At 41.0% G+C, this 13,908-nt stretch overlaps 1 protein-coding gene across 1 annotated transcript; it reads right to left on the bottom strand.

Annotated features, from left to right (window-relative positions):
• Window positions 1–2,402: 2,402 nt before the first annotated feature.
• Window positions 2,403–11,714, bottom strand: CCDC43 (coiled-coil domain containing 43). Its single transcript, XM_036451012.2, has 5 exons — window positions 11,470–11,714; window positions 9,758–9,845; window positions 7,702–7,837; window positions 5,916–5,974; window positions 2,403–3,967 (listed from the first exon to the last, which is right to left on the bottom strand). Exons 1-5 carry the CDS (start codon window positions 11,671–11,673, stop codon window positions 3,780–3,782), a joined length of 675 nt encoding a protein of 224 aa, XP_036306905.1. The 5' UTR covers window positions 11,674–11,714; the 3' UTR covers window positions 2,403–3,779.
• Between the last annotated feature and the right edge of the window lie 2,194 nt (window positions 11,715–13,908).

The following is a 13,908-nucleotide window of genomic DNA, read 5'->3' as shown; positions in this document are numbered from 1 at the left end:
TATGGAACCCAAGTAATTTATTCATTAATATGAAATGTTGATATTATGTGACTCAGATCTTGGGTTTTAACATTTCTAGCATGAGTTAAACTATGATATAATGTACTGATGAAATTTAATTGAACTATCCTTGACTAGGAACACTGATGTTTTAAATGTTCGTGTTTTTCCTAGTTTTAGAAATCCTGGTATAAAAAGAGTGTAATCACACCACATAAATTTTCTTTAGATGATGTGCGGAAGAAACTGATTGAGAGAATTCAGGAGTAACTGTGGGGAGAAACATTTTGATCACTGATATGCCTTAGAACTACCAAATTAATTACATTGAAGGTAGTCAAATAAAATAGATCACCCACCACAGTCACTGCATAGAAAGTGGTTAAGTTTGACATAAGACATGTTGGATGTTATAATAACAAATATTGTACTAATTTAGTCTCTCAGGAAAATAAATTATTTTGTTGAAAATATTTGGTTTTATTTTTTACATTTGTATCAGTTTCTAACTTGCAGAGTCACTCACATCAGAAAACCAAATTTCATTTAATTGATAAAAACTGGTGCTACACTGTCAAATTACAGCGGGGAGGATAGGGAGATATGGGGGAGATAAGAGATCAACCGAAGGCTTGTATGCATGCATATAAGCAAAACCAGTGGCTGAAAAACTCTGGGGGGAGAAGGGGAAGGCATGTATGGGTGTGTGTGTGGGGGGGGGGGAAACAATGGAAAGATATGTACACATATAATACCTCAATAAAAATAGTCAAAATTAAATAAAAAATAATAAAAACGTGCTAAATTTTCAATTTCATTACAATTAACACAGAAGTAAAAATGTTGGTAGATAAATCAATACCATTCAGATACCTTTGCATTTAGTCTTATTTCCTTCAAGATGAAACTTCTGTCCCCACTTTATGCTGATCCAGGCAAACTAGGGTAAAAATTCTGAGGAAGCTTTGACATGACAGTGGTCAAAATGAAATATTAGTCCATTAACAAAAACCAAACAAAAATTCTTTGAAATTTCGTTTATCATGTCAACCTGTAGATAATTCTCAAGTTCTAATGGATGGCTCTTATGTATTGTACTTCTGAATTAACAACCTATGAAAACCTTATAAACTTAATATCACACAAGACTTGTAGTGAAACTGATAAAACTCATGCTCCCATCATTTCTAACCCAAAAGAATTTGGCATATACTCAATTAAAAAAAAAAATAGAAAAAGCAACATAGAAGCATGGAACAGACTGTCGAACCTCAGGGAATGTGGGGAAGGGTAGGTGAGTGAGAAGAGATCAACCAAAGAACTTGTATCCATAAATGCATAACCCATGGACACAGACAATAGAGTGGTGAAAGCTTGGGGTAACAGGCCAGAAGAGGTCAATGAGGGAAAAGGTGGGACATATGAATATTTTCAAAAATAAAGATTTTTTAAAAATAGGAAATGCACTTTTTATAAAGGTGGTTGAAAACTACCTTGAATTATATCTGTTCTTCCCATTTGAATGGGAATTAATATTATGATTGAAATCCCAAATGTGGCTTTAAAGTATCAATCATACCATGTGATATTGTTTAAAAGTTGTCCTTTGCAATAATAAACATTTTAGATGTAAAGATTTATTAGCTCTTGAGTTAAATGAATAAACTTAAAGCCTAATGAACTAAAAAAAGCTTAATGAGCTGACCTTTTTTTTCTGTTGAAACATTAGTTCAAGTGTACACTTAACATACATTGAGCCAAAAGACATTAACGGGCTCCAAAAATTGTCAGGCCTGGGGCTCTATTCAAAAACCATGGAAGCTTCTGCTTAACTCCACACAAAGAACCCAAAGAGCAACATGCCATAGTCTAAATGGGCTTGTGCCATACCACTTTAAAAGAGTAGATAGCAAACGATAAAAAGACTGGCCATGCAGCCAAACACCACTGATCATAGACACCAAACTAATACATAACATCCCAGAAGAAAGAATTAACTGCTGTTATAGCAGATTGAAACAAGTACCCTTCAGGGGTCCATGGATATAACCCAACACTGCTCCAGAGACCCAATCAAGGTGAGAATCAACCTAAAGTAAGGATTTACTAAAATATACAATCTGTAGACACAGGCTATTGCTACTGCCACATAAAGCTCTAAGATTACAACAGTACTTCAAAGCCAATTTACTGACTTCCCCAATATACAAGGTAATCTTTCTGATCTCCCAATACTCAACCTCACAAACAGGAAAACTGAGGCAGAGAATTTATGGATTTCAGCAAGTTCTACTTGTAGAAGAAGTTCTTAGGGCCAAGCATAAGGTAAAATTCAGCACATTCCTAAGCACAGCATTCATCTCCAAAGGTAGCTGAAAAGAATCAGAATAAGTCAGAAGACATTGCTTTAAATAAAGTTTATTTTTTAAAAAGGTTATTAAATTTTGTGAATGCCACGGTTATAGGAGTGTATAGTGGTAACACATATTTTCCTTAACCATGCTTCTTTTTACTTTCTGCACAAAGGTAAAAACTTTTGTTAATCTCAATGGTATAAAACAGAGGTCAGCAAACTTTTCTTCTGAAGGTTCAGATAGTAAATATTTCAGGCTTTACAAGCCACATAAGGTCTCTGTCATATATTCTTTATCAACCCTTTAAAAACAAAATCCATTGTTAGCTTGCACCATATAAAAACAGACTAGGCCAACTTTGTCTTGCAGGCAGTAATTTGCTGACCCCTGGTATAAAATATCTACTTTGTTTTGTTGGAGAAATTGTTCTCTTCAGACTGCTTGACAATCTTGCCCGAAGGAGAAAGACCTGATTTAAAATTGAATGTAATTTGTGACAAAAGTAGAAATAGAGAATTCCTGCTCACTTTTGACTCTCCCAGGCAATTTTCCCACTCACTCACTCATTCAATTAATTCGTTGAGCACTTACTATGTACACTCTTAAATTTCTGTGTGTTAATAGAGATTTCCAGTGTTTCTTCCTGAAAAGGTAGTTCCTCTAAACCTGTAATTATCAGGTCTTCATTCTCATGTTTTAGGGCAAATCAGGACTAAAATCTCTACTAGCAATCAAGAGAAATCTAGCTAATAATGATATCCTTGCACACAATACTGACACACCCTTCTTAAAATCACAACCTAGAGGAAAATTATAACTATTGTTACTTTAAAAAGATACTTCCTTTCTTCCCATAGGGTAAATTTGTATTTTAATTCTCTAATCTAGAACATCCATCAAAAAATTTCTTCTCATTTTCCTAGTTTGTTGCCATGCAACATAAGGTCTGACTTCATTAGCTTTCTATTTGAGTCTTAATACATTTAGGAGTGAATAGTACTTCTGAAGCAAATTATACTCCCACATTTCATCTCTGGGAAGGAGTTGTCATGATTCTGCTCCTTCAGGATAAAAACTGTAACTGTCAACTTTCTGAATATTCCTGCTGTTTATCCAAGGTGAGGGAAGACTTTTGAAAGTGGCCAAAAGGAGCACAGGACCTCGGTACTAAAATATAAAGGTTGCCCTCACTCCATATCTTTGGTACTAATATCAGCTACAACAATCTGAATACTCACACCACAGAAACATGGCACATTTTGTAATTACAAGTGTTTGTGATTTTCCTTTTGACCTTGTAAACAAAAGGGGAAATGCCTTGAGAAACCACTCTGCCATGTTCTCTCATTTCTCTTAAATTACACATGTGCACAACCAGTTCTCCCTTTGATCGTTCACGAGGAGAAAGAAGAGAGTTGACCACGGTTATCGCTTTCGTTCCCCTTTTTGTGTCCTTTTCTTTTCCTTTTCCTTGCGCTCCTGCTTGGCTAATTTGTCCTTCTCCCTCTGCAGCTTGTCCTGTTCCTTCTTCCTTTGGGACTCATCTCGAAGCGAGTCTCGCTCCAGTTTTCGGGCATTGAGGACATCTTCCAAGTTGGTATTTCGGAACAGAACTACAATGAGTTAAGGGATGAAGGTAGAGGTCACACAGGCCCAGCTACTGCTCTCTCTCTTCATTCTATATGCTGAGTCTTGAATACTTTCTACTAGTTGTTGTTGTTTTTAATCCTTATGTTTATCTTTGGTCTAATGGGAAATCCTACAACTATCATTACAAAAGTTAAAAACTAACCCTCAGAATAAAAATCTATTTCAGACTTATCTAAATCTAAATATTTTATGAAAATAAAATGTTATTCTAGAATAAGTACCTGTCATTCAATGGCAGAATATTGTTGTAGTATCTATGCTAGTTTCAGTGAACAGAGTATTCATATAAATGGCAAAATATGTACTTGACATTGTTAAAATGCTTGAAGAGTAAAATAAATTGTTTAATCTTATTATATCGTTTTCTTAGGCCACTAAAGCATTAATGAAACCATGTTCTATTAACTACAAACTCTGAACTTATAAAATAGTAAGTTTAGCCACAGTTAGAAAATACCCAGCCAAAAATTTTACCCTTCATTTCTTATGACTTTACAAACATAACCTGTTACTACCAGACAAGCTCCTCTCTGCTCTTAAAACATAACTTTTCTGCCCTAACCAGTGTGGACCCATATTTAGAGTGTTGGCCCATGCACTGAAGGGTCTTGGGTTCTATTCCCGGTCAACGGCACATACCAAGGTTTCATGTACCTGGTGGGGGCACATGCAGGAGGCAACCAACTGATGTGTCTCTCATATCGATTTTCTCTCTCTCACAGTCTACCCCCCACTCCTTTCCACTCTCTAAAATCAATGAGAAAATATCCTCGGGTGAGGATTAGCAAGAAAAAAAAAAATGTTCTGCTTCAGTGCTTTAAAGTAAATGTCTCTCTAAACTACCCAGGTCTCCCAGATAATCCACCATATTTCTCACCTTTATGAAGAGGGATTTCTAAATCCATGTTCTCTGGGAAGCTTCTCATAAGTGATTCTGCTCTTAGGAACTTTCCTAGGCAAATATGTCTCAATCTGTCCATATCAGGTTGGAGAAAGTAGGTTAACAATTGTAATACTAATAAATAATAATATAAAAATAAACTCTGTCCCAGCCAATGTGGCTCCGTGGTTGAGTCTGGACCCATGCCCCAAGAGGTCACCGGTTCAATTACCACCTGCCCAGATTTCCGGCTCCGTGCCCAGCAAGCGTGTGCAGAAGGAGCTGATCAATGTTTCTCTCTCATCAATGTTTCTGTCTCACTCTCCCTTCCTCTCTCTCTAAAAATTAATAAAAATGTATTTTAAAATAAATAAATAAACTCTGGCAGTCGCTGGTGTGGCTCAGTTGGCTGAAGCGTCATCCCACAAACTAAAAGGTCTTGGATCAATTCCTGGTCATGGCAAATATGTGCACAGGTTGTAGGTTCAATCCCAGATTGGGGCACATACAGGAGGCAACTGGTCAATGTATCTCTCTCACACTGATGTTTCTTTCTCTCCCTCTCTAAAATCAGTAAAAACATATCCCTGGGTAAGGATTTAAAAAAAGAATCAACTCTGTGTTTTGAGTATGTACAACTGTAAACCTACTTTTGCCCACCCATGTTTTTAGCTTAAAAGCATTTGGTATTTATGCTCTATTTCCAACAAATAAGGTCTTTGAGGACAAAGACCAAAACGTCAATGTTATGTTAACTGCTTCCACAGTGCTGGGAAACTAGTGCTTTATCAAGAGAGTGCAGATTCTGATTTTCCCTTAGAAATCCTTCCTCAAAGCTCACCCCTCACAGTACATGTTAGTATGTCTTCTCTGGGGCAAGTTCTTGCTAAATTGACCACTTAGAGCGGTACTAGGAATGGGACTTACATGCTGGCCTGACATGAGTGCCCCCAGCAATGACAGCAAAATAAAAACTGATCCCCAGGAGCATTCTGCGTAGAAGCACATGGGATGGGCACAGAGAAGGATACGTTTGTCAGAACCGATGTTCATTGTGATGGCACCTGACTCATCCTTCTCACCTGCTTCGGTAAGTGATGTTAAGGAAAATAGGATGGAAAACAGGTTAGCACATCCCGACCCAACATGAGAAAACAGTCAATAAGCTGACGGGCAGGAAAGGCGCCGTGAATGGAAGGCCACTGTCAGGGATGTGGAAGTAACCCAGGGGAGTCATCTTAGAAGTCTCAACCTAGGGAAGACTGACTGTTCAGAGCTTCCGTAAGTTCCTTCCCTTGGAGGCTGAAGAGAAACTTAAGCTGGTGTGGGTGGAAGCCAGGGGATGAAGAGATGACCTCTACAACAGTGGTGCTCAAAACTCCCTGGAAGCTTGGTAGGAATGCACATTCCTGGACCTGATTCTGGATCTACTCAATCAGAAACTCTGGTAGGTAGAGCCCTATAATCTGCATTTTAAAAAGTCCCTCAAAAAACTATTACTTGCCGAAACCGTTTTGGCTCAATGGATAGAGCATCGGCTTGGGGACTGAAGGGACCCGGGTTCGATTCCGGTCAAGGGCATGTACCTTGGTTGTGGGCATATCCCCAGTAGGGGGTGTGCAAGAGGCAGCTGGTCGATGACTCTCTCATCGATGTTTCTAGCTCTCTATCTCTCTCCCTTCCTCTCTGTACAAAATCAATAAAATATATTTTAAAAAAAAACACAAAAAAAACTATTACTTAAAAACACTCTTTTATAGCCCAAGGAATGAGCTTTGGTAACTAGAACCATAGCTCTGCCAAACCTAGCAAGAAAAATCAAGAGGCAAAACTAGAAGAGAAGTTGGCCCCAAAGAGCCTAAGAATTCTTTCCTAAACTCATTAGGCGGCTTACATTTCTGGTACGATGTCCACTCTATTCAAGAGGGCACAGTGAACTTAAGCTTTTCCTAAACAAATGTCAAAGTCACAGGGACCCAAACCTGCTCCTACCAGCAACACTTTCTTTTCACGCAGCAGCAATTCAAATCCCAGGCTTCTCCTGGGGTCACTCGGGGGTTCAGTCTCACTTTTAACTATGTGGTCACTGGAATTTTTTGTTTAAGATTCAAATGAAACTCCTCCAAATGTGGGAATCCGTTACCCCAAAATATCCAGGTTCTAGTGCTGGCTTTACCACTAACTACATGAATGTCTGATTAGCCATCCATCTGCTGGGCATCAGTTTCCTTAACAACTGTGAAAGAAATCCTGTATAATAAAGATGGAATATGCAAATTGACCATAACTCCTCACAAAGATGGTGGTGCCCACAGCCAATAAGGTGGGAATATGCAAATTGACACAAGGCAAGAGGTGGAAGGCGGAAAGGCAGCTCTGGCCAGAGGGAAGGCGGTGTGAGCAGCCAGGAGAAGGCCTATTCTTGCACGAATCTTCATGTATTGGGCCTCTAGTAAAGACTATAAAGTGACATGCAACTTTCTGTGCAGTAAGTTACATGTTACTACACAGAGAAGTAAAGAACCACAGCTATATCTTATTTTCTAATAACACAATATAAACGGTCCATTACTAAGGCATTATTTGTTTTACACTGAAGTTTTCAGAAACATACTTAACTATGTGATAAAATATGTAAGTCTGGTGTCAGCTATTCCAACTTCATTCCTCACACCCACACAAGGCCACAGATCACTGCCATTTTAGAGAAAATTAAGCTACAGAGAGGGATTGGCAGCCTCCCAAAGCACACAATAAACCAGCAAATGCTTCTGGCTTGAGCCACAGGAAATGGTGCTGAGACTCCAAAAAGGATATTCTTCTTCATCCGTTACATCAGCATACTGGGCCAGGAGGGCAGCTTTTCTCTGCTTCTCCTCTTCTGACACCGTCCTGGGCTTCACCACAATCTGCGCCTGTTTCTCAATCAGAGTAGCGATGGCCTGTATCTCGTCTGGGAGGTGGTGGAAGGGGGAGAGGACAACAAGGTTGTATGTGAGAAAAAACAAGCTCACCGAACCACTAGTCCACCCAGGTAGTGCTTCCAGCAAAGACAATGGCATCTGCTGACTCCCGAGAGCCCTGGGGCTCAAAGGAGGTGCCGCTGAGAAAAGCAAGGTGAGGCCATGCAGGCCGGCTTTGGGTCTTGTATCTGTCTTCTATCAGAGCAGCCCTGCTTTTACTTGTTTTCTATATTGAAGTTTAGCTTTTTTTTTTTTTTTTTTTTTTTTTTTTTTTAAAAAAAAAAGGAGGTTGAAAAGCACTACATTAAAACCATAGGAGCCGGGACCAGTTTGGCTCAGTGGATAGAGCGTCGGCCTGCGGACTGAAGGGTCCCGGGTTCGATTCCGGTCAAGGGCATGTACCTTGGTTGCAGGCACATCCCCAGTGGGGGTTGTGCAAGAGGCAGCTGGTCGATGTTTCTCTCTCATCGACGTTTCTAACTCTCTGTCCCTCTCAATTCCTCTCTGTGTAAAGTCAATAAAATATATTTTTAAAAAAAAACAAAAAACAAAACAAAACAAAAACCATAGGAAATTAAGCCTCTAACCATGCATCTTTCTCCCTTCTCAACCCAGAGACCTCAGACTTAAAATCAACTTAAGCTGGTCCCTTCCATGGTGATAATTATGCCAGGTGAGGTTCTTGGATTATTTTAAAAGAAAATCAACTGTTACGTTCTCCATTCTCAAAGGAGAAGGAATGGTGTCAAGTAGTGGTTCTCATGCTTAGCTGCATAATAGGATCATCTGGTGGAACTGGAGAGCATTATGCTAAGCCAGTGGTCTGCAAACTCAACAGAGCCAAATATCAACAGTACAACGATTGAAATTTCTTTTGAGAGTCAAATTTTTTAAACTTAAACCTCTTCTAACGCCACTTCTTCAAAATAGACCCACCCAGGCCGTGGTATTTTGTGGAAGAGCCACACTCAAGGAGCCGAAGAGCCGCATGTGGCTCGAGAGCTGAAGCTTCCCCAACCACTGTGCTAAGTGAAAACAAGCCAGTCAGAGAAAAATAAATATCACGTGATCTCACACATATGTGGGATACAATGATCAACATAATTTGATGAACAAGAATAGATCCAGAGATAAGTGGTAGGGGTGGGGACAGTTAGAGAGCAACTAAAGGACTTGTATGCATGCATATTAGCATAACCAATGGACAGAGTCACTGAGGGGGAGGGGGCTTGCCTGGGGTCGGAATGGCTGGGTTGGGGGTGACAATTGGGGTAAAAGAAGACACATGTAAAACTTTAGACAATAAAAAAAAAAAAAAGAATCATCTGGGGAAACTTTAAAAAAAAAATACCAACACCTGGGACTCAATGCCAAAGATGTTTATATAATTGGTTCATGATGTGGAGCAGCAGGCACTAGCATTTTTAAAAGTAAACCAAGTGATGCTAAAATACAGCCAACACTGAGAATTACTAGTATAGAGAGTTTAGAATAGATTCTCTTTACTAGTAAGTTTGGCTTTAATTATATGCGTTTTCTGCATCCTAATGCTGAGTAAATTCACTCATTTCTTTTTTCATTTTAAAGGGTTAAGGGTTTAGCTGAATAAAGCAAAAAAACCAATCACAATTTGTGTTATAAAATGAGAATATAAAAAAAGGCAATCCTATGCCTGCAATGCAAATCTGTAAAGAGAATTAAAAAGAAAAAGAAAAAAATAAACCACAATGAAGATAATTATGGTCAGCTGAAGTGAAAACGTAGGAAAGGGAAAAGTTAAAAAGTTAAAGCTGTTTGCCAGGTTAAACTCCCTCAGGGAAAATGAGTCTTCAATGAGAAAAAGGAAAACTCTCTCCCTGGCAGCTGTAAGGTTACAGGTAAACACAAAAGAGGCAAGACATCAGAGCTACCTTCTTCTTTCACTTTGGTGACAACATTCTGAGTTTCTGACCATCGCTCCACAATCTCCTTGCATATGTTAAGAAGGGAATCTTCTTCCTGAGTGGAAAAGTAGACCAATTAATTAATTTCCTAAAGAACCCTCAACCTGAACAAAGCCTACGCAGAGGGCACCACTGGTGATGAGAAGAAACCACGAAGAAGGTTTGGGAACCACAGAACAGAGAGTATATTTCTCTTTCGAAGCTCTGGACGCAGAATCTGTGAGTCCCAGAATCCACACCTGCCAGGTCAAGGGCGCCCACCTCATCCTGCCACAATCCAGAGGAAAGGATTCCCACCGGCTCAGTTCAGTCTTCCTCGGGATTTTAGAGCAAAAACCTGTTGCCTACGTCAAAACCTTTTCCTCTGTGAAATCTTCTTTGGCCAATATATCCAACCCAGTACCTTCTCCCAGGTTTATCACTTTCATGCCAAGAGACTGTTAATAGTCTAAGGCAAATCCATGCCCTTCTTTACCGGCAGACATACAGGTCCAAATAATGACACCACACACACACACACACACACACACACACACACACAAAACAAAAAACAAAAACAAAAAAACCCACAGGTCAAGAAGTTGGTACCAAGGGGTAGCCAGTTACTTCAACTTCTTTTTCATAGGTTCTTTAGAAACTTCCCAACTGGAAATAAAAACTAACTTAAATTGCTTACCTCCTACTCCTTCCCTCTACAACCTATAATGTCAGGGTCCAAGAAAAGAATTTATTCTACTGTGTTGAATTTCCACTGAACTTATGAGCTGCACCACAAGCTGTGTTAAGGCTTTCCCAAAAATAAGTCAGTCTCATGAGAGCTTGCTCTGGGGCCCTTGCCAGAAGGTCCCAGGACAGCTGCATTAGTGTTATATTTCAACCATGTACCTACTCCATAAACTACCCTTTCACCAAGTGAGTGTTAGTAGAGTTGAAGGCAGCAGAAATAAGAAAAAGCAGACAATTTGGTGGCTACTTAAACAGAGCTTAAAGCACACATTTCTGAATTCTTGAATCTGCCTCTAAGAGGCTATGTGCCAAATTTGTCTTTCTTTTTAAAAACTCTGATCTTTTATTCCAACTCCAACTCACTCCCCCACCCCACCCCCAAACACAACAATGAATATTGCACTTGTAAATACTATAAAGGATAAAGCACAATATTTGCTTCAGTTTTGCCTCGGCGTGAATAGACCTCTACCGTGAGCTTACCTTTTCTGGACTCCTACCTCCAAATTAGGAGCCCAGACTGGCTTTTGTCCTGGGACAGTCCTGGGCACTGCCTCTTACAGGATAGAGACGCCCAGAGCACTTTCTCTCTTCCCTCCCAAACCCCCTACCCCGCTAGCCGGTTCTCACCCCCATCCCCTACTCCACACCGTCAACGGATGGGAATGAAGCTGGTCGTTAGGTGTTTATGATAAAACTCCGATTTAGGCATTTCAACGCCTTCCGAATACTCACCCACAGGCATCCGAGAGAGCCATTCCTCTCTCTAAGGACCTATAACCTTCCTGGTTCCCCAAACCCTGGATAGGGAGTAGCCGCATTCCCCATGGCCCAGAACTCAAGAAGAGCATTCCTCTCCCAGTAACACCCACCCATCCTCTGGGATTCCGGCAGGGGGACGGGGATACAAAGCACTGACAGGGGCTGGCCAGAAATGAGTTGGGGCTTCTCACCAGGAAGGCAGAGAGAATACCCTGCAGAGCGTCCAGCTTCTCTTCCTCCTCCTCCTCCTGCAGCACACCCAGGATGTAGGCGCCGTAAACAGCTCGGTCCACTCCCAGCGACTCCAACCGTCCATCTAGCCAGGACCCGAAGCAGCAGCCCACAGCGTTGCCTTCGCCGGAGGCAGGCGCGTCCACTTCACTGGGCGCCGCCATCTTGGGGTCAGGGTCCTGCCAACCCCTAGGGCGCCTAACGCAGTGCCTGACGGGCCGCGCCGCGGGCGCACTGCGCATGCTCACCAAGGAAACTCGCGCTCTTGCGTATGGAGCGTAGAACCCCGTAGCTCCATAGTGACTCGCCTGGGCGTCTTATAACTTCTAAATGGAATGCACCTTGGCCGGCACTGTCAGGTGGTCTCTGCAGAACCCTGGCAGGTGGGTATTCTTAACAGACTTCTTCACTGTTGGGGAAATTCGGAGAGATTCAGGAACTTGGCCAAAGTCAAGCAGCTGATGACTAAACAGGACGGAGCTCAACTTCGATTCCACCTCCCACTCCCACGCAGCTTTCAAGCAGGAACCTGCTGACTGTGTCCAGAATTCCCACCTTTCCCAAACTGCTCCCCTAACAATACTCAGATTTCAGGAAACCTTCCCTGATTCCGTGCCACCTGCTTTAAGACCATGCCGGTGTATTGCTTTTGCTTCTCTGCACTTCACACGATGTATTTACCGCAGACACCGACTTATAGCGGGTGCTCAATAAATGAGCAGGTAACCTCAAGTCATTTCTCGCAGTCATTCTACATTTGATCCTTTGCCAGACACTGTGCTAAGAGCCTTGGATGCATTATCTCCTGTAGCCCTTCCAACAACCCTGAGGAGATGCTTTCATTGTCCACTAATTGAAGATAAGGAAATTGAGAGAGTCACAACCACAGGGAACCTCACCAGAGACAAGAGCTTGAAACTCAGCTGACCCTGTAAAACACCTGGCTCTGGGCCGAAGTGAATTACTCAAGCACCTGGGTTGGCTTTCCCTGAATTACTGGCAGGTCACTGACCTGACTCCTCCATTCACTCAATATTTATTGATTACCCACAGCATGTCATTGCTCTTGGGCACTGAAAATATTAAAATGAATGTCACAAAGTCTCTTAAATGTGTTAATGGAGCTTGCTTTTTTTTTTTTTTTTTTTATGGAGGTTGTAGTATGATTCCTAGGAGAAGATTTCGTTAAATTTGCCTGTTGGAATAGGGTTGAAAGCTGTGAAAGTGGGGGATCCAGAGAGGCTTGCTAGTGGAGATGGGAATTACACTCCTTGAAGAATAGGAGTTCTTTAGACAAAAAGACTGGAAGAGAAAAAGAAACATCCATATACAGGGAGCCGTGTTCAAAGATTTTTTTAGGTGGCCTCCCTAGAATCATGCATGGCTTGGGCTACAGAGTTCAGATAGAAGCTGTTCAGGGGATGGCAAGGAAAAGAAAGGGAGGGGCTTGTCTACCTTGCAAAGGGCCTCTCGAGAGAGTTCTCTACTGGTATTATCTTGGTCTAATGTAAATAGACATGGAACCCTACTACTCAGTAGAAATATAGGAGGGGGCATTTAAGATCTTGCTTCCTGGCATTGCTGTTAGTTTTGGTTCAAATAAAATCTTAGGAAAATTCTCTAATCAAAGAAAGAAAAGACAAGAAATGCAGGATAGAGTGAATATTAGCCTCATGACTTCTGTGAGCTTAGAGTCAGAGTGTGACAGTAATAGAGTTAGAAGCCAGAGGCAGTCCCCAAAGACTTGCTCCTGTTTCAAGTCTTCAAACTACTAATCCAGTGGCTGTGTCACAGGTGGGGCTGAATCCCCAGTAAGGGTGGTGCAGGAGGCAGCCAATCAATGATTCTGTCATCATTGATGGTTCTATCTCTCTCTCCCTCTCCCCTCCTCTCAGAAATTAATTTATATATATATATATATATATATATATATATATATATATATTCTTTAATATTAAAAGAACATTCTGATTGTGCATGAAGAATGGATTATTTTGGGGAGAGATAGGAAGCTACTCGAGAATAGAAGTAATGTTAGAAATTGACCTAGTATTTTGGACAAGAAATTATAGTGGCCTGGACTAGGGTAGTGGCAGTGGTCAAAAGATGTCCTTTAGAGTACTAAAAGATAACTTCTAGGTTTGGGGTTTGAGCAACTGAGTGTGTAACATATTTCCAGAGATGGGGAAGGCTGGGAAGGGGCAGTGGAAAAAATGTTCTGTTTTGAACATATTAAGAATGTCCAATAGGCACTTGAATATATACATCTAGAGATCAGGGGAGAGGTTAGACTTGGGATAGAAATTCTGCTGGCATTAGCATAGGGCTGAATTGTAAGCCATGGAGTCGCATGAAGTCACTAGACAGTGTTAATAGGGAAGAGAAGAGGGCCCAGGGCT

This window comes from Pipistrellus kuhlii, unplaced genomic scaffold (genome assembly GCF_014108245.1).
Source record: "Pipistrellus kuhlii isolate mPipKuh1 unplaced genomic scaffold, mPipKuh1.p scaffold_m20_p_22, whole genome shotgun sequence".
Lineage (NCBI taxonomy): Eukaryota > Metazoa > Chordata > Mammalia > Chiroptera > Vespertilionidae > Pipistrellus > Pipistrellus kuhlii.
The sequence above is the reverse complement of the archived record's forward strand: the minus strand, read 5'-3'. Positions and strand labels throughout refer to the sequence as shown.

Coding starts and splice junctions, on each gene's coding strand:
- CCDC43 (XM_036451012.2), bottom strand. CDS start 11,673: ATGGCGGCGCCCAGTGAAGTGGACGCGCCTGCCTCCGGCGAAGGCAAC. Junction 9,846..11,469: donor GTATTCTCTCTGCCTTCCTG/GTGAGAAGCCCC, acceptor TTTTCCACTCAG/GAAGAAGATTCCCTTCTTAA. Junction 3,968..5,915: donor GAACATCGGTTCTGACAAAC/GTATCCTTCTCT, acceptor AACTCATTGTAG/TTCTGTTCCGAAATACCAAC.